We start from the raw sequence: 18,787 nt of genomic DNA on the forward strand, positions 1-18,787 counted from the left end.
GTTCATATCCTCTCCCAGGAAAGCAGCTACGTTAGCACATCCCCGAGCAGTTCTCTTGATGTCAGAGTAGTTATTCAGCCCCTGGCAGAATGCCGCTTTTCAAAATCCCTCCTGAAAATTCAGATAATTTCTACAGTTCTCATCTATGCTAAAAATGCATATTGTTCTTTTTTTTTTTTTTTTTTTTTTCAGATCTGCCTTCAACAAACTTCCCCAAACTCCCTCTCCTTCAGCCCTTTCCAAACGTAATATGGTCACTTGGAATTTTGCTCTCACATTTTTTATGGGTGTGATACAGCAAGTTTTCCAAAATTTTTTCAAAACTGGGAATAGAACATAAGTGCTGTTTTGATGAATTTCAGAAGAATAAAATATTTGGGATAAAACTTTTCCTTCTGAACCAGAATTTTGTGGTAGCTAGCAAGCTTGGTCCTAGTTACCACCCAAATACAGGTAATTCTAAAAATAGTACATATCCAGCAGGGAGGAAACTTGGCTGAGTTTCAGGGCAAACCAAAATTTGTTAGTAAAACTGACTTATTCCTAACCAAACAGAATGTTTCAGTATTTACTCAGCTCCTCAAAGAGTTTTGCAAGAGTTCATCTGCTTTTTAGCATTCTAGAAAAAGGGAAGTGGACCTTTTTATGACAGGGTGGGGAATATCCTGTGTTAATGTTGGGCTTTTTTTGCTTTTCTGTCTTTTTGTTAAATAAGAGGACTTCTAGTTGCTCTTAAAAAGTGCCTAAGGACCTGCAATTATAATCATATAAACATGTGGTTTGAAATTCCAGGATTTGGAACATTTAAACTGTGTGATGGAGATCAGATTGTGCAATCAGAGCAAGCATGGACTATGCCTGCTAGTGAGGACATTTGAAGAGTAGAGCTGATCCAAGCAACCCCTTTCTTGCTTTCAGTTTCCTTGCTATTTCCTTTCCTTCCTTCTTTCTGTTTTGTCCACTCCTTCTCTTAGGAGAGCCAACGTCAAGCACACATGAAATTGTTCACTGCTTTTGGCTGCCTGCCTATCAACGTTGTCAGCAGCTGAAACACTCTTCCCCCTCTCTCTTCCTTCTCCCTGAAAGCTCAGCTTGTTGTCATGTTCCCATCCCTATTCCCGGCAATCACAACTCCTGCCAGAGCCTTTGATCTCTGCCACCTACCAGAGATTTCCCATTTCTCAATCCCATTGCGTCCTGTCCTGCAGCTTTCTGTTGCAAATCTCACGCTCGTTGACATTCTTGTGAGCCGATGCACCTGCGCTGTGGTGACTGCAGCTCACAGACACACCTGAGGAACCTTTCCAATGATCTGTTGAACAAGTACTTGGAGTGTGGCTTCAAGCTTGGCATAAACTGATTTCCAATCATCTTACTGACCTGCCCTTGGCTGTGTGCTCCTGTCTTTTCCACCCACACAAACAAAGCCAGTGATTGTGGGGCCATGCAGTGAGTTTGCAGATGCAAGAAAACAAAAATCCAATCATTTTCCTGTGCATGTTTCCTAAATCCAATTAAGAAATTGTGCCAATGCCTGGTGTGCCTGCACAATTACTAAGTCCAGCAAGAGGCAGTGATTATTAGCAGCACAGGGCCATGGGGAAATATCCCTTTTGGGACCAGAAGTTATTCCACATCAATGTAGAGATTCTTAATTTCTGATTTTGCAGCAGCTTCTGTCAATACTTTAGGTCTCAGCCAAAATAATTACAGGCTCTTCAGAAGATGGCTGGAGTCAGTTCAAAAAAGGACTCAAATAGAATACAGCTGGATCTGAGGCACAAAAATCCAAAACTGTGTTGAAAAAACCCAGTCTGACTCACATGGCTCCTCACGTCTTGACCTTTGTTGTGTTCTTTGTTCTGTGTTCTCTGGGGACATCTACAATTTTGTGACACACGTTCACAACAAACACTAACTCTGCAAACTCTGAACTGCTGCCCTAGCCCTGCCGAAAATGAGAAATTTTGTGGAATAAAACCCACCTCTTTTGAAGATCACTTTTGGGTGGACATGGAGCCAAGCATGTTTGTGCAAATGTTCTATCTCCCCCTCTGATAAATTCTATTACAAGCTCATGCATCAACTTTTCTGCTCACTATTCCCTAAGTATGAAGATTTACTTGATTTACCTACTTATTTGGCAAGGGAGTATCTCCTTTACTCACCAAGGGAGGCAAGGCATAAGCCTGGTTTTACAGCTGTTTGGCCAAGGCTTGCAAGAGCTCCATACAGAAGCCTCAGAAGGCAGAAGTAGAAAAAAACAGTTTTTCCTTTATCCTCTGGTAAGGTAAGTAACAATTATACCTGACTTACATTACATTACATCATGTAAGAGCTGGTTCAACTGCCTGGGCATGTACATCAGTCTAACCACCTTGTAGGCTGAGCTAGTTGAAGGAGAGCAACAGCAAATACATCCCTAAAGAGCAAAAGTCTGCGTTTGAAAATCGTCACTTCAGAACAGAGCAAAAACACAACGACAAATTTACCGGATATTTTTTAGGAAAGTAGGGTTATCTGCTGGGACGTTTCCTTTTTGTGATTCAGATCTTGTTTCTATTGATAAATTTGTGTCTATGACTGTCTCTGTTTTCCCAATGAATCATGTTTGTGGGATTTCCCTGAGCTGGATGTTGTGGTGCTTATGCTCCTTTAGGATTTTTCAGTCAGCATCTTCTATTTGTTGCTGAATAATTTAGTATTCACCATTTCATTTGGTGTACTTCTCTGTTTGAAGATTTATTTTGGTAACCTTCTTTAGGGGGTGCATATGTGATAGCTCAGTGCACTAGGCTTTAGTCCCATGAATCTTACACTGGTATTAGCTTCTGATCACCCACCCTGTTCTGTGAAATGAAGAAAGAAATAAAAAAAACCCAAAAAACCCTAGGCAAAACATTGTTATTGAAATACTTATTTTTCCTGGTTTTCTAGTCTTATTTTGACATGGAATAAACTCTGAACTTGACTGCATGTGACTTTTTTTCCCTGGATTCTTGTCTAATTACTCATTATTCAAGAAAAAGGAAGTGAAAAGAGCAGTACAGGATGGCTGGTCTCAGGAAGCTCTGTTCATCCTCTGAGTCCAGTGCAGCAAGTTAAGAACCAAGGCAAATGGGAGGTGCTGTTCTTTCACACACAGAAGGTTAAACAGGGCTAGTACAACACTCCAAGGTACAACACGCAGGACAAAAGCACTCCTGTTATGATTATGGAGCAGCAGGTGTTAGATTTACATGAGAAGAGAGTAAATTACATCCAGCTGAAATATTATATGTGTATCACAGTTGGTTTGCCACTGCTTGGCATAAGCAGATTATTTGAAGTACTACAGTCTGGTTGCATAAGAATTAGCTGTACACTAGTGCTCTTTGAACTCATCTCAGTGAACATCAGATCCACATGTTCTACTCTCCTCTAGTGGGTAAATTGGGTAAGATGTAATTTAATTTCTATTAAATTTTGGTGTCCATAATTTCCACTTTCATTCTTCTCCAATTCTTTTGGGCCAAATTACTCAAAACATAATGTGGAATCCCTGGGACTGGTACCTTTAGAAAGGGAAAGCAAACATATTTTACCACTTTAAGACAAAGGTATTATGTTTATGCAAAGTCTTATTCGATATCAAAATACCATGTTGTGTATGTTCAAAGGTCTTCTGGAACAAAACCAAACGTCTCACGCTACAGGTGTTCTCTCATCCATGATTTGTCATTTGCTGGCCTATCTCGTGAAAAGTCCTGATATCAGAAGAAGTTTAGAGCATCAAATGATATGTAAAAATACATCATTTTCTGCAGTAAGTTCTTCATTCCAGAAATTTTGGGGGAGAGGAAATGAAGCTCTGAGGTTATTTTTCTTAAACTGATACTTTCTAATCCCTCTGCAGAGAAAAAAGCAGTAGGTCCAAGAGAGAAAATATTTACACTTTGCTTACTTGGTAAATCTCTAAAAGTAAGTTCTTGTACATAAAATTCTGGCAGACCCTTTGTTGCTTTGTATGTCCTATTTGTAAACCATCTGGCTCTGACACATCCCATTATCCAAACCAATCCTGATACTTTGTTATAGCCAGCTCCTCTTAATCCTCACAGATACTTCATCTCTTTTCCTTTTACGTAAAATTACCAAGGCATCCATTCTGAAGACTTGATGTATTACACAGCAGTTTTACAGCAAAAATGATAAGAGACACACAAATGTAGTATGTTCCACTAATTTTTCAAGACTAAAGAATCCTGCCGTTCCTCAGGCAACATAAGAAAATTAAAAATGTTAATGAAAACTAGACATTTCTTCTCAAACAGGTAGAAAATATGATGCACCCAATGTGAGTATCAGCTACTTAAAACAGGCACATATACAGCACAATCTCCAGATAGGTCTGTGAGTTAAGCTCTTTGAGCCATAAATAAGAAAAGATCTGGAGACAATTAAGTAAGAAAAGGATAGACAGAAAAATGTGATCATCTTCTTGGCACCATTGTCCAAAAACAGCTGTAAAATAATGGCCACTCCTCACCCTTTCTAGATGGGTGAATGCATAAAGTAAAAACAAGTTGGTTTGTTACCAGTCTTTTTATAACCTACATAAAAAGGAGATTTTTCTGTAGAAAATCCAGGAAAATTATTTAGCAGGACAGAAGGCTAATCCTTAGGGCATGTAATTTATGTAATTCATTAAAACTGCAAATAAGTGTATCTTCTGAAATGCAGTGACTGTATATATTCTAACTGGACTGATATTAAGCACTTCTTTTTTGGCCAAATTACCGTGACAGCTTTCCAGTATATGGCAGTGAAATGACAGAACAACTCCAATATCAACCGCTTCAGAAGTTCAGACAAACATTTCATCTTGGACCACTAAAGACATCTGAAGTAAGAACTCCACGGGAATTCCAGTAAAAATAAGGAATAGAAATTGAAAATTCAGCCAACGATATTATCTCAGAACATTCAAGACAACAAAAAACATGCATAAGGATCTCCCTGCAAATCCAGGAAAACTCTTAGGTTATCTGTAGTATTTGAAAGGGCCACAGTGCAAGAGCTTTTGGATGTCTGTATCTCATACATCTGCTGACTGCAGTCAAGATATATCTTTACTACTGATATTTAGAGGTCAATTAGCTCCAGAAGTATCTTGTGTTGGATTGACTAATAATGAGCTTCACATGTCTTAGTAAAGTAACTTGGAAAACTCTCCCTGTATGCTTTTAAATATTTGTTGAAAGATAACAATGAGGAAGGTGCTAACCATATTTCCACACACTAATCTCTCTTCCTCTTACTGAAGTTTGTGATAAATTTAGAGCCTGTCTGGCACAAAAGCACATAGAAGCAGAAATGTGGCTGGTTTGTTATAGGCACATCTGTATTTTGCTTGAAACAGCTAATGGGTGAGTTTATGGATCACAACATTATTTTCTCAGAATACAAATAATTGTAGGTATTTAGAATCATGCATAATAAACATTTTGAAATGTGGTCCAGTTACTATTTGAAGATAATTTTTGTCACAAAGACTTAGAAGCTAAACATTTTATAGACACTACAGCCAAGCTAATACCCAGCTGGAGTAATTTTATTATGGCATTTTGTTACATATCTTTAAAACTCCCACCCTTCCCATATGAACTACTGGAACCATATATACAATTGACAGGATTTTGAAAAACATGGATATTAAAAATGTCGCTGGATAAAAGAATTACTGAACTGTGTTCTTCTTCCTGAATCTGAAGCGTACTATTAAAAAAAGTGGCAGAGAATGTATGAAAGCTTTGGGAAGGGGAAGAAGGAATAGAAGAATTGTGGAAAATACATTTTCTCCAACCACCTATCAGACAAAAAGAATGAACTTTCAGAGAACAAATCTGCTTAACAGGAGGGAACATGCATGACCTGTGGTGCTAACAAATCCCTCAAATCTGTGTAAGTTATTTTGATGTGCTGCAAGTTTTTAAATCACATCTCTCAGATTATTAGATTTTTTTTTCCCGAAAGTTATTAATGCATCTTATAATTTCCAACTCAATTTAAGCTGTTCTCAGAGTTTATATCTGTGTGAGACAAATCACATCTCTCCGATTATTAGATTTTTTTTCCCGAAAGTTATTAAAGCACCTTATAATTTCCAACTCAATTTAAGCTGTTCTCAGAGTTTATATCTGTGTGAGACCATGAGTGGCAAGTAGGAGAAAACTCGCATCAAATGACACATCTCTCAGGTTTGCTCTCAGAGGGTACAATCCATCCTCTCCTGCAGCTGTGAAAAATTGGAATCAGCTACAGTGAGCTCAACTTTCATGGAGATTATTTTAGAAATATCTGCTCTGAGGATGTATGAAAATTATAATTTCTGACTTAGGTTTTATTATTCCAGACTAGGGCAAGTTTACTCTCATGAAGTGCAGTAGGGGTATGTGGACCCCAAAGCACGTTTTAAAAGAGAAAACTCTCTTACCAGTAAATACAATTTTTCCTTCATGTCCCCTATCCAACAAAGCTTTTAGCAGCAAATATGATAAAATGCTAATTTCTATATACTCTATAGTACTTCTATTTACAAAGTAGTTTTACATTTTATTATATTCCATTGTACAACTTTACACAGTACGTCATTGTTTCAATTCATAGTTCAGCAATTCAACATGTATTTAGGTAATTGCCTTTCTATGTCCTGCTATTCATTTAGCTTAAAAAAATAGTAGAAAACAAGCACAGTGGTGCAATGTCCAGGCACTTTCAATGTTGCTCAGCAAAATAAGCAAGCACCCTGTTTGAAAGCATGGCAACTTTTTTTGTGGGAAATAAAAACTGAAGCAAAACAAACCAAACCACCCTGCAATTCAATCTTTGCTCATCATGGATGGTTTTACACATCCTTTGTACAGTTCCAAGAATTCCTGAGGAGGCTCTGTAAAATATGACTGATATGTTTATATGTCAGCAGTGGGTCTGAGTGAGCAGTAACTTCCATCACCAGAGGTTCCACTGATGGCACAGAAGACATGAAGTGAGTCCTGCATCCACGGTGAATGCATTGTGTCTTCATGATAGATCTAAAAAAGCAAAACAATAATAAATTCAGTACAGGTTTCACTTCATTATGATAATCAAGCTGTTTAAAAAGGTATGCAAAAGAGATATCCAACCTTGTATTCAAAGCTGTTTCACAAAGGCAGCATAACAAAGAAATGAGAAAGAAGAGTAGTTTAGTGATTTCTGCAGCATTAATACATACACTATTCTGTGTATTACTGGATCACTTTTAGTTACAACTATGCACTGCGGGAAAGAAACAGTTCTCTGTACAACAATTTTTTATTATGTCTCAGCAGTAACAGAATTCTAATAGGATTTTTGTGAGCATGGGGAGTACATGCAGCTAAATCCCAAAGACACTCACTACCTCTGGGTCCAGATTTTGTACTTTGCAGCCTGAAGGACATCCTGACAGCACAGGATCCAGCTGGAATGGCAGAGCTGACTGTGCATTTATTTTCACCATGTGATTCACCAGTCAAGTCAGTAACCTTGAAATTGCAGTAGTGAAACTGAGATCACTTGGCCATCATAAACAGCCTCTGGATACCCAGCTTTCTGCCAGTCTCTGGAATTTCCTGGACATGTTCAGCTGCAGTTTATAAATTTTTTGTGTTTACATTGTAGTTTAAAAGATCTGTAAATAGGTCAGAGGCTGACCCAGTGACTACTCATCTGCTCTTGCATCTCAAACAAAGGGCACTGCCTGTGCTGCTTTAGGACACTGACAATATTTAGAAAAGCATATGCTATCTGCAGTGAGAACCCTAAGTTAATGCACTATATTTTTACATTTAACTGACTAATGTTGAAAATAAGAAACTTATTCCATTAGGACGAATTTGTTAGATATTAGGTCATTTGATGGCAATGAAAAGTTCAAGTCAGCTGTTGTACATCACGTTATGCAACTATGAAGAACAGTGTTCATAAATTTGGTATTTTAAGCTGCCTTTTGAGCTATTACAAGAAGAAAGTGAAAAGTATATCCTTCCCAGGGAGCCCATCACTTGGACATTTCAGTCACACTTTGCCCATTAAGCAAAGACAACACAGCAATGGATAAATCTATTGAGGTAGCAGGGGGTGTGTTTTAACAATGCTTCTTTGTGCTAAAATAATCTTCGCTATTGTACTTTGACTGAGTGATTTGTTTTTGATTTGACTATTGCAAAATTCAAAAGCCACAAAAGTTTCAGCAGCTGCATGCAAATTAGAAGTCTTGGCACTGGCAAACAGCTTAGAGTAAGCAGGTGGCAGCTCTTATGAACAAGCCTCTCTGCAGTTAGTGGCAATGAAAAAAACTGTGGCAAATGTGCAAAATCAAGAGTTTGCATATTAAAACAACGGTGGCCACGAGCGGAATAGAAGGGGAACCTAACAAAAGCAACAGAAATGCAGCAGTCACTCTCAGACAGATCCACCCTTACACTCCTACAACAAAATTCATCCCCATCATGAGACTGTTCCCTGAAATGATGTTGTACTCTTCCATAACAAGACTCTTATTCCCATAAGCATTATTTTATTCTAAATCAACCTCATCTACACACAGCAGCCTGGTGCAGTTGTATTATTTTGCCATTCATAGATTTTTCATTTAGTGTGAACAACTACTCAACTAGCTGTGGAATTTGCCTATTCATTGTTAGTGAGTTAACATGTTGCATCTTTCATAGTCACACATAGACTGCATATTGACTAACTGGGAGATTCCAGTTAGTCAATGCTAACTGAAAGCATTCCTCTAAATTTCAAGTTCTATGGACCACAATGCAGTCTGTACTGTTAATTTTATTTAGTGACTTAACATGTTGCATCTTTCATTCATAGTCACACATAGACTACATATTGACTAACTGGGAGATTCCAGTTAGTCAATGCTAACTGAAAGCATTCCTCTAAATTTCAAGTTCTATGGACCACAATGCAGTCTGTACTGTTAATTTTATATCCTTGATGCTATAAATGTACAAGCTTTCTTTTGTCATAATGAAGGCAACATTAAAGAGCAGAAGCATGGAAATTACTTCAGAAAGACAGTTCTCATCTAATTTCACAGCATGATACTAGATAGAAGTACAATTGCTCTTTGAATCTTTCAACTCTCTGATGCTATTAGTAAAAAGTAATTTCCTAGAAAGATCCAAGAAAACATTAGATGATAGATCAGATAAACTAGCATGAATTTTACCAGTGCATACAAATTTTCATGTTGGCATTAAGCAAAAATTATAAGAAAACATATATAAGGAAAAATAACACCAAAAAAAAAATACCATAAGCTGGCTAGAACTGAGGAAATGAAAATTCTGCCAGAGAACTTTGACCAGTGACCTCTTTATAATTTCCAAATATGACGCAGAACATGGCACAGGATTTCTGATGACCAGGGCAGGCAGGGGTGTGTCACTGAAGACTCCACCCTGCAGCACTCTGAATACTAACATCAGGCTGAGACTTTCAGTCAACAGAAAGCTGTTTTAGGAATCCACCAACTCTACTGCTTAATTTTCACGTTTGCTTACTCGCCCTTTTATATTTAGCTACAGAACACGAGGAGTGATCACATTTTCAGTTCCCAGCCAGTTCTGAGCTCAGTCACTTTTCAAGCACAGAGAGCCACCTCTGTGGGCTCCTGATGTGCAGTACATGCCTGCTCATGGATGATATCAGAAAGCTCTTTCACCATATCCTGAAAGTTTGATTTTAACCCCTCGTGGTACTCCACTTGATCCTCCTTAATGAGACGCTCGTTGAGCTCCAGAGCAATTCCACAGGCTTGGATAAACTTCCTGGGGAGGAAAGGAATGAACTTGGAGCATTACGATAGTCCAGTTTTCTCTCAAAGCAAGCAGCTGAACAGACAGGCAAATCTCAGTACCTCCCACCCCCTCTTCTCTTGTGTTTGGGGCAAGACATATTCCAGGGGTATTCCTGGCCCAGGGAACCAGGGAATGAAGAGGGACTGCAACCCAGGTACTGGGCTTTCTGCTGGAGCTCCTGTGAGCCTGGATCCTCACAGGTGGAACAGCCAGTCATGCAGGGCTGCCCAGAGCTGGCTGCATGTGACACAGCAGGGCTGGCTAAGGTCAGGCTCCTGACAGCACAGACACCCTCCAGAAGGAAATTCACACCATGGGAAGCTCTTTCTGAGGTATGTTATTGATTCTTCGCTTCATTTAACACATATATTTTCCTTTTTTTATAAAACTCAATTTAACAGATTCACAACTGAAATGGAGACTGTGTTTGCACTGCAAGGCTGGAAAGTAAAACCATGCATGGCATGTTCTCAGGGATTGCTCCCTGACTGCCAGGTCACTTGGTACACAGAAGAATGGGACTGGTCCAAATGCTGCTTTCTTCATACAAAAAGAATGGAGAAATGGGTGAAATGGAAGCCACCAGCACACAGTAAAAAATGCAGGGGCTGGTGGACAGCTGGTTGCACCTGAGAGACCCAGAAAAGAGTGTGGCAAAAACTCATCATACTGAGGTGAAACAAGAGTTGCCTAATCATATCTTGGGGGACACTTTCAAGTGGGAGGCAAAACTTACCCTAAGGGACAGAAATTGGAAAAACACCTGTGCAAGTCACACAGTTTCAAAAATTAGCAACAGAAACAAGAACACTGCTCCTCCACCATAAACTGGGAAAGTATTTGCTTTAAAATATTTCAAGTTCATCATTAGCTAGCAAAAAAATCTCCTTGGAAAAACTGGCAAACAATGCACAATATCAAAGACCCTTGAGCCCCTGGACTGTCATATCTCTGGTTTTCCAACATACTTCATGTGATAATCTCAAAAACGTACACAAACTGTTGAAGCAAGTGTTCAAGCGAATCTCCCAATGGAGAGCACAGCCCTGGACTTGGGAATATATATCTTGAAATATATGATCTTGACATATATAATTTCATTGGCTTTTTTCATATGTGTGAGCACCCACAACCCCATGAGACTTGGATCTTTATAAGACATATCTAAGTATCCAGCATCTGCTGAGTTTGGAGACAGACAAAAATATAACCAGAGCAGGTACCATCTTCCACCCAGCTGCTAGTTTTTATTACTTAGAAATCCTACCTGAACATTTCTTTTAACTCATTCACCTTCTTAGCAGGATATTTGCTGGACTGGCTGTCACTTAGGAAAGCTCTGGCATAGGCCAAAGGACCAGCATTAACCTAGAATGAAAGAAGAAATCATTTATGCTAGAACTCCTGCTGGGATAAAAAGAAATATTAAGATTGTTTCCTCATATTTTCTTCCTATTTCTGTGTGGAAAAGCAGCACAGTCTGAGTCCTAAGGTCACTCATCCAGCTCGAGAAGCCAGACTCACAAACAGCTCTTTGTTCCTGATCCTCACAGTACAATCTTCAAGACTTAAGTATGTTTCAGCAGTTACTTATGGTTAATTAATGTGCAATTACACTTGACTCTGTCAACATCACTGGAGGAAATGTTTATTCCCAGCGTGTGCAGCACTGAACGTGGCAGGGAGGCTGTGCTGGAGGCTGCAGCCCTGAAGCCTGGGGAGTTAATGATTTCTGGAAAGTAAATGTGTTGTGACCATGCCTCACCCCGAGCTGTGCATGCAAATGAGATTCTGAACAGACATCAAACAGACTGACCTGCACAGAGACACAGCCCTGCAGTTTGAGCTGCAGCTGGATCATGTCAACGTCACCAGCAGAACTGCAGAGTTTCTGCAGCTCTGCTGTCTTGTCCTTTATTTCATCAGTAGCGACATCAATTGGCTTTAAATTGACTTGATGTTCATAATTGACTGGAATTCTCTTCTTAACATATGGAAAGGAGTTCAAAGCTAGCAGAAACAGCAAAAGAAATGTATAGATTGAGAAGTCATGCAGCACACAGGGGTACTCTTCACAGAACATATATATCCTTGGGGATGTGAAATCCCAAACAAGGCTATAATTTAACAGGAAGATTTTTTTAATCTGTAAAAATGTGCACTTAAAAACACAAGGTAAATCCCCCCTCCCAAGCAGAATATTGTCTCACAATTCTGATTAATCTGAGAGAATGTGTCACACTTCTGGAATATTTTCATGAGCTGGAACAAGTCTCCTAATAGTTACTGATACTGTCTCATGTTCAGATATTTGTACTTACTAGTTAGAATGGTCCTTTTTTTGCATTGTTCTTCCACACTGCCATGCTTTTTTCCAGATAAAGTGTAAGGAGTTTCAAATACAAATCTATTGATATTATGATTTCTTTCAAATTCAGTTTTTCTTTCAGACATTTCTTTGTCTTCAAAGTAGGGCTTCACATAAGTCACTTGAATATGGGCATACTTGGGATCAAGGTCTTTAATATTGACCTATGAAATAAAGAGGGTTACACACAGGAGGAGCAAAGGTTACTAAGTTATAATTGGCTAATCTATTCACTGGGATCTGATTAAGAATAATTCCCTCTGATCTGGCCTCACTGCAGGAAGGCCAGTGACTTGCCAAATGCTCATTTTGCCTTCCGCAGATATGTCTAGACCATCCACCAGCAGACAAGACAAGGAGGTGTGGCACAAGAAATACAGCACGTGGTGCCAAACAAGCTGTTCCTGCAGCAGGCAGTCATGTCCTCTGACCCATCAGGGCAGCACAGGACTGAGCTACTCAGTCCTTTTACTACAACCACAAAGTTTCCAGACTCAGTGATCAAAGATCCAGTGCTCATGCAGTACTGGGCCAGCCAAACCTGCAGGCTTGCACTAAACCAGCTTTGGGATCACCAGCACTGCCTTTGGTAACCCAGATAAATCCCACTGCAGCCTGAGGGTGTGCACAGCTCTTGCAGGGAGCATAAATAAGTATTCCAGAGGAAAATAAAGGAGCTAAGGCTGCAAGGCCCCAAGAGGTTTTCTTTTAGACCATCTTTTAGCAGCATCAAAGCAACAAGAAGCAACTCTGCTTCCAGTCACCTGATGCTCTGTGCTGGCTTCTAATGCCTTCAACAAGGCTCAGAGCAACGGGGATTGCAATTTTCATTCATAATTCACAGCTGGGAGCCACAGCAGCACCTTGTCAAGCTCTGCAACATATCCACACACAGGAGCATGAGGATGCCAGGACAATGGGAAGCAAGGTGTTTGTAAGAGGGTGGAGGAGAGGGCTCATTCTCCCCCTCCCCCTGGCAGAAGGAAGGGATGCTCTGTCATCTTCCTTCAGCTCCACAGAGCATGCAGTTTAACTCTACCTTATTAGAATCCTGGATAATCTTTACAGTCTCTGACCCAAATTTTTCTCCATAAAGTTTAAGAAGTCTGAAGGAGATTTCTGAGAGGCCTGTCAGTTTGGGTTCCTTATAGACGTATTCCTTCCCATCTTCTTCCTCAAAGAATGTCTGGCATGTAGCTGTGTTCCTTCATTTGGAAAACTTGTATCTTAGATTTGCTGCTTGTAAAACAAGCTTCTACTAACATATCAGAAAGCCAAAAAGTTTTGGAAGGCTATGGCTCACAAAGTCTCACTGAACTTTGCCTGTTTAATAGGTTCCTTCAAAAATGGTCTTAAAAAAATAAAATTATTCAACCAACACAAACACAACACATCATTACTTGAGTACAAACAGTGAGAAATCTAAACTATGTGGAAGATGGTTTGGCCAGCACTTGACCTTTTGGAAGCTTGGAAAAAGATAGGCAGGAGAAAAAAACCACAAAAACAAGGTACAGAGAAGGAGCAGAAAGATATGTGAGTTGAGGAAGCCCTAACAGCAGAGCCACAGGAAGAGTCTGAAATTCAAGAATTTGTGTAAGCTGCAAGAGACTTCAAGCAATAAAAAAAGAAACGAGTTTCCTGTGCTTTAATTCCTCTTGTATGCAGGGAAGTGGGATTTGGTGCATTTACTGTAAATGGAGACCAAAACACATCAAAGGCTGTGCTTGCATCACCAGCCTTACCCATAATGGAAACAGCATGGGAACTTCATAATTTGTTGAGCTGTTCCAGTTAGAACTTGTGACACAGCGTTAAGCTCTCTGTGTGTAGCTGGAATATAAAGCCAGAAAAGCTTCAAAATGCAAAACTGGATCAAGTATTGGTTGTTGGGATGCTACACAACTCAATTTTAAGGGCTGATCCAGTTATTTCCAACTTCCAGAAAACTAAGCCAGCAGTTGTTTCCTTTTATCTGCTGCTAACCTTATTTACTTTTTACATATCCAAAATTACAGAGAAGATGAGGGTAAATATAAAATGCATGTCTGCTGCAGCAAAAGCAAAGGTACAAACCCATGATGATTGCAGGGCTATTCATGATTTCCTCTAAAAGAAGGAGTAAAGAAAGGCAAGGCTAATATAATTTACATGTTTTTTTTATAAAGAGGGAAAGTCACTGCTCTGATAAATTGTGACAGTGACATTCAAAGGTACAAACCCATGATGGTTGCAGGGGTATTCATGATTTCCTCTAAAAGAAGAAGTAAAGAAAGGCAAGGCTAATATAATTTACATGTTTTTTTTATAAAGAGGGGTCCTGCACCTCCCCTTGCTTGAGTCCACAAGCAGAAGCAGCTTGTTCAGAGACAGAAAGGACATGAGGGTATCACACTTTATTAATTGCTATAGGTGGAGAAAAAAAATAAAACCACAAGTGCTTATAAGCTCAGAAGACTTCAATGAGATATGATAAGAGCACACCACTTCCTGGGACTCTGAACCCCAGATCTATTCAGTTTTCCAGCTACCTCAGCTAACACAAGCACTACCTATCCCTACATGTGTGTAATCAACACTTATACATATTTTGCCTCAGCTTCTCTCATAACCTTTTACTCTGCTAATACCCCGAAGGCAGCAGCATTTTTCTGCAGAGAAAAAAAAAAGTCTCTTAGTGCTACTGTTTATATACTATGGTTATAGTTATATACTGTTACTAGTTATATTCTATACACACTAAATTATGTTTGTGTGACCTACAATAACTATAACTACAGAAGAAACCTCAGTGTTTTCTGAACCCACTAAGGCATTTCCTAGCTGCTGAGTTGTTTTAAGCCTACCAGCAGAATCATAAACTTTATAATAAATCACGTGCTCCTGGAAACAGACACAAACCCTCATCCCCAGAGTGCAATACTAAAACACTCAAGTGGACACACTGGTGGCTGCACCAGAGGAGCTTTTCAACTCCAGGTCTGACAGAGCAGCAGCTTTTGGGGCCAGGGTGCCTGGTGAGGGCAGCTGGCAAGCCAGTGTGTATACTTACTTGTCCATAAAAGGCCACTCTGAAAAAGGTTCCAAGAAGCCTCTTCCTTGTGTGCATGACTTCCAATATCTTAGCATATGCTCCATGGAGTGTTCTGTACAGCTGGGTGAGTTTCTGGAAATCACATTTTAACATTGTGAGGAAAGCAGGATTTTCCAAGCAGTGCATTTTAGCTAACACCAGAAGCTTCTGCGATACCTGAACACAATCCTCTGGAGAATTGAAACCTTAATTTCTAAAGAGGTTGAACTAATGCAGTCTTGTTTGAAAACCTGGTTCTAAGTAGATGCTTAGTTTCAGGTCTGTAGGGTACCCCAGACTGCAGGAACATCCCTGCCCCTGCAGAGAAAGCTGAGTACACTGTCTCAGGGTGTTTCCCGACTGAGCCTTCACACACAGAGCAGCTGGCTGTGTTTTACCCAGAAAGTCTTTTTTTGATTAAAAACAGCTTTACAATTAAAAAATAGGTTGAGGTAAGGCTTCCCCCCCTCCCTCCAGGTTCAGTTATACGGCTGGATGTTCTGTCATGGCAGAGGGAGGGAAAGAGGACCAGTACTAAGCTGAAGCACAGCTCACAGCACGTGGTGGGAAGGAGCAAGGCTGGGAACAGCCTCCTTCCTTCCTCTCCACTTGCCACTGAAGTACCCACAGATCTAGTCCTTTCTTTGAACTGTTCTCAGTCTGGTTTTAACCCTTTAAAAACTCAGGTCTCAGAAAGACTCTAGCTTCGATAAGCATATGGAATGACAACAGGTTTTTTTATCAGGAAGGTGGTAATTATTCACTAAACATGAGTTATCCATGTCGTTAGCTTTGATAAACACCTTTCAGATCATTGCTTTCACTAATTTCTTTAATAACCAGCAATGAGGCACAGTGTGTGCTTTACTGACGCCAATTCAGTAACTAATAACTTCAAAAATAGAAAAGTCTCTTGTTTTTTATTTCTTAGCAGCCTAGAAAATTACCTGCTCCATGCAAATTAGTTGGAAATACCCACCTCAAATTCACGCCGCTTTTCATAAATGGGAATGATCAGTTTGGAAACCTCAGAAATTGTTTCATAACGCTCTGCCTTCCACAGGCCATCTATACACTGCTCCAGCAGCTCCACCAGGACCTCCTGTGACAGCAACCAAATGGGTGGTGTTACTAACACTCCAGCTTAGTGTAAAACCATTCTAACTTCAGATACTTCTATCAGTATCTGAATACAGATCCCAGAATAAGTAATTACAGTTACTTAAGTTTAAACACTGTGTATTCCTGCCCTTTCTAAAGGCATTCTAAATTTTGTGGAGGAAGAAGGGGAAGAAGAAGAAAAAGAACAAGTTATTTTTTAAAAATTCATTTGCTCTTCATAAACCATTAGCCAGCAAGTCTGTCCTAGTTATTTAGTTACTTCCCCAGGAAAATGCAAAAATCTGGGAGAGTATGGACAGGACAGCACTGGAGATCAGAGGTGTGTGACTAAGAAACACGTCCAAGGAACAAATATTGGCTGTGATGCCAAGATCCTCAAGCCTTGATGAAGGGGCAGCTGGGCTGCAGGGCCACCTTGCTCAGCCACGTGGCCAAACCAAGGCAGCTGCACAGGGATGGTGCAGAAGTACTTGTGAGACTTCATGACTCATGGGTGGATCTACCCACTTCCCCAAGGCCTTGCTAGGGTTTCTGGATTGTTCTGCTACAATGGTGTCCTGCAGAACAGCCCCAACTCCATGGGGACCCTAAGATGACCTCTCCCTTGCAGAGCTTCACTTCATATTGTCCCTTCTTGGAAACGCCACACCCGGCTGTGTTGCCCCGTGCTGGCAACATTAGCATTTGCATAACACAGCAGGCAAAGGTTGTGGTGCTGCTTTTTCAGCCTCAGTGCTAGAAAAGCTATTCATAGGAACCAAGAACTTATATAATTTTTACCTGTCTGAATCATACACAGAAAATTCTCCAGAGCAGATTTCCCTTGGGAAATTGGAGTGGAACAGTCTTGTTCACAGATATCAGTGCACAGCTGCAATTTGTTAGAGCTCATATGAATGATGTCTAAAACTAAATCCTAATCAGATATCAAATATCCTACCATCCTCCTACCTACAGTACAGGACCTCACCTCACTGTAATGTACATCCATCATCCCACCATCTTCTTTCATTGCACCTTCTTCATCAATGTTGGGAGTGATCTTCCTGAAGGCAGCGCATCCACTGGGAAACAGTTCTGCAGCAGACAAAAGCAAATGGATTAGTGGAATTATCTCAAATGTGTCATGCTGCTGTATTTTGATCTGAGCTGGCAAATCAATATCACTCAACTCTCTCACTGCCCCACTCAGCCCTGGTGGGATGGAGAGGAAAATCAGGGAAAAGAAGAAAAACCCATGGGCTGAGATAAGAACAGTTTAATAACTGAAACAAATAAACTAAGGTAATAATAATAACAGAGAGAGAGAGATATAAACCTCAAGAAAATCAAGGGATTCACAACACAGCTGCTCATCACCTACTGATCAATGCCAAAACCATTCCCAGACTGGCCCCCTTTCCAGGTAACTCCTGCAGCTAATACACTGGGCATGATATTCTGAGATGTGAAATATCCCTTTGGCCAGTTCAGGTCAGCTGCCCCAGCTATTCTCCTTCCCAGGTTTGTGTGCAGCTCCTCACTGGCATAGCTTGAAACACTGAAGAAGTCCTTGGCTTAGAGTAAGTGCTACTGAGAAACAACCAAAGCAGCCTTGTGTTGTCAATGTCACTCTCACACTGAACCCAAAACAGAGCACCAGCTACCAAGGAAGGAAAGAACTCTATCCCTATCCAGCTATTGCTGGAGAGCTGGGTGGTAAGCACACTGAAGTGTACACTCCTAGCAAGTAAGCAGAGTTAGGTACTCCAAAACTTTGGGTAGTTCAGCCTCTACTGAATCATTCCAGCCTCTGTATATGTAAAGAGTACCAGTGACAGAAATAACTCAATGTTCAAACTTCATTTAATATTCATTTGGACTTGTTCCTCTTCCCTTTTAGAAGTTCCTCTTTACCACTACTTGTGGTAAGCAGCCTTTGTGTACAAATAAAACATTGCGAACTTTCAGTACCCCCCTCTCTGCAGCCTTGTGAAATGTGCATATATATCACAAGAACACATCCTGGTTTTTCCCCACTTTGCCATGACAAAGTACAGAATTTGGAAGGACTCCAATCCCCCTAAGCAGAGCACTAAAGAACTTTCCAGCCAAGGCAGTGTACGTAATCAGCATTCATGCAGCCTTAACTTTCTGAAATGTTAAGGGTCCACTTCAACAATTACTCCCTTAAATGGAAATGAGAAATGGGGTCAATATATCAGCTGTAGAACAGGTATTAAAAGAAAACCTGCAACGTGGTGTAACTTGAGAACACACAGCTCTGTCCTTCCTTCCTGTTTTGCACTAAGCCACAAAACTCTCCTTTTTTCTGATTGTTCTTTACATATGTGTATGGTTAGG

The 18,787-nt window shown here is 40.1% G+C and overlaps 1 protein-coding gene across 4 annotated transcripts in view; it reads right to left on the reverse strand.

Moving 5' to 3' along the window:
- Nucleotides 1–6,082: 6,082 nt before the first annotated feature.
- Nucleotides 6,083–18,787, reverse strand: part of DOCK11 (dedicator of cytokinesis 11) — a 77,911-nt gene continuing 65,206 nt past the window's right edge. For 2 of the 4 annotated variants that reach the window (XM_039717423.1, XM_039717424.1), the window contains 9 exons: nucleotides 17,415–17,521; nucleotides 16,302–16,424; nucleotides 15,302–15,415; nucleotides 13,289–13,435; nucleotides 12,203–12,413; nucleotides 11,698–11,891; nucleotides 11,149–11,249; nucleotides 9,713–9,851; nucleotides 6,934–7,073 (listed from right to left, as the gene is read on the reverse strand). In XM_039717423.1, the coding sequence (XP_039573357.1) occupies nucleotides 6,951–7,073; nucleotides 9,713–9,851; nucleotides 11,149–11,249; nucleotides 11,698–11,891; nucleotides 12,203–12,413; nucleotides 13,289–13,435; nucleotides 15,302–15,415; nucleotides 16,302–16,424; nucleotides 17,415–17,521 (1,259 nt within the window). In that variant the 3' untranslated portion in view covers nucleotides 6,934–6,950. Of the gene's footprint in view, nucleotides 7,074–7,166; nucleotides 7,180–9,712; nucleotides 9,852–11,148; nucleotides 11,250–11,697; nucleotides 11,892–12,202; nucleotides 12,414–13,288; nucleotides 13,436–15,301; nucleotides 15,416–16,301; nucleotides 16,425–17,414; nucleotides 17,522–18,787 lie in introns of all 4 variants that reach the window. The other 2 variants (XM_039717425.1, XM_039717422.1) reach the window with 2 other exon arrangements.

Source organism: Passer montanus, unplaced genomic scaffold (assembly GCF_014805655.1).
Source record: "Passer montanus isolate IOZ18808 unplaced genomic scaffold, ASM1480565v1 scaffold38, whole genome shotgun sequence".
Taxonomy (NCBI): domain Eukaryota; kingdom Metazoa; phylum Chordata; class Aves; order Passeriformes; family Passeridae; genus Passer; species Passer montanus.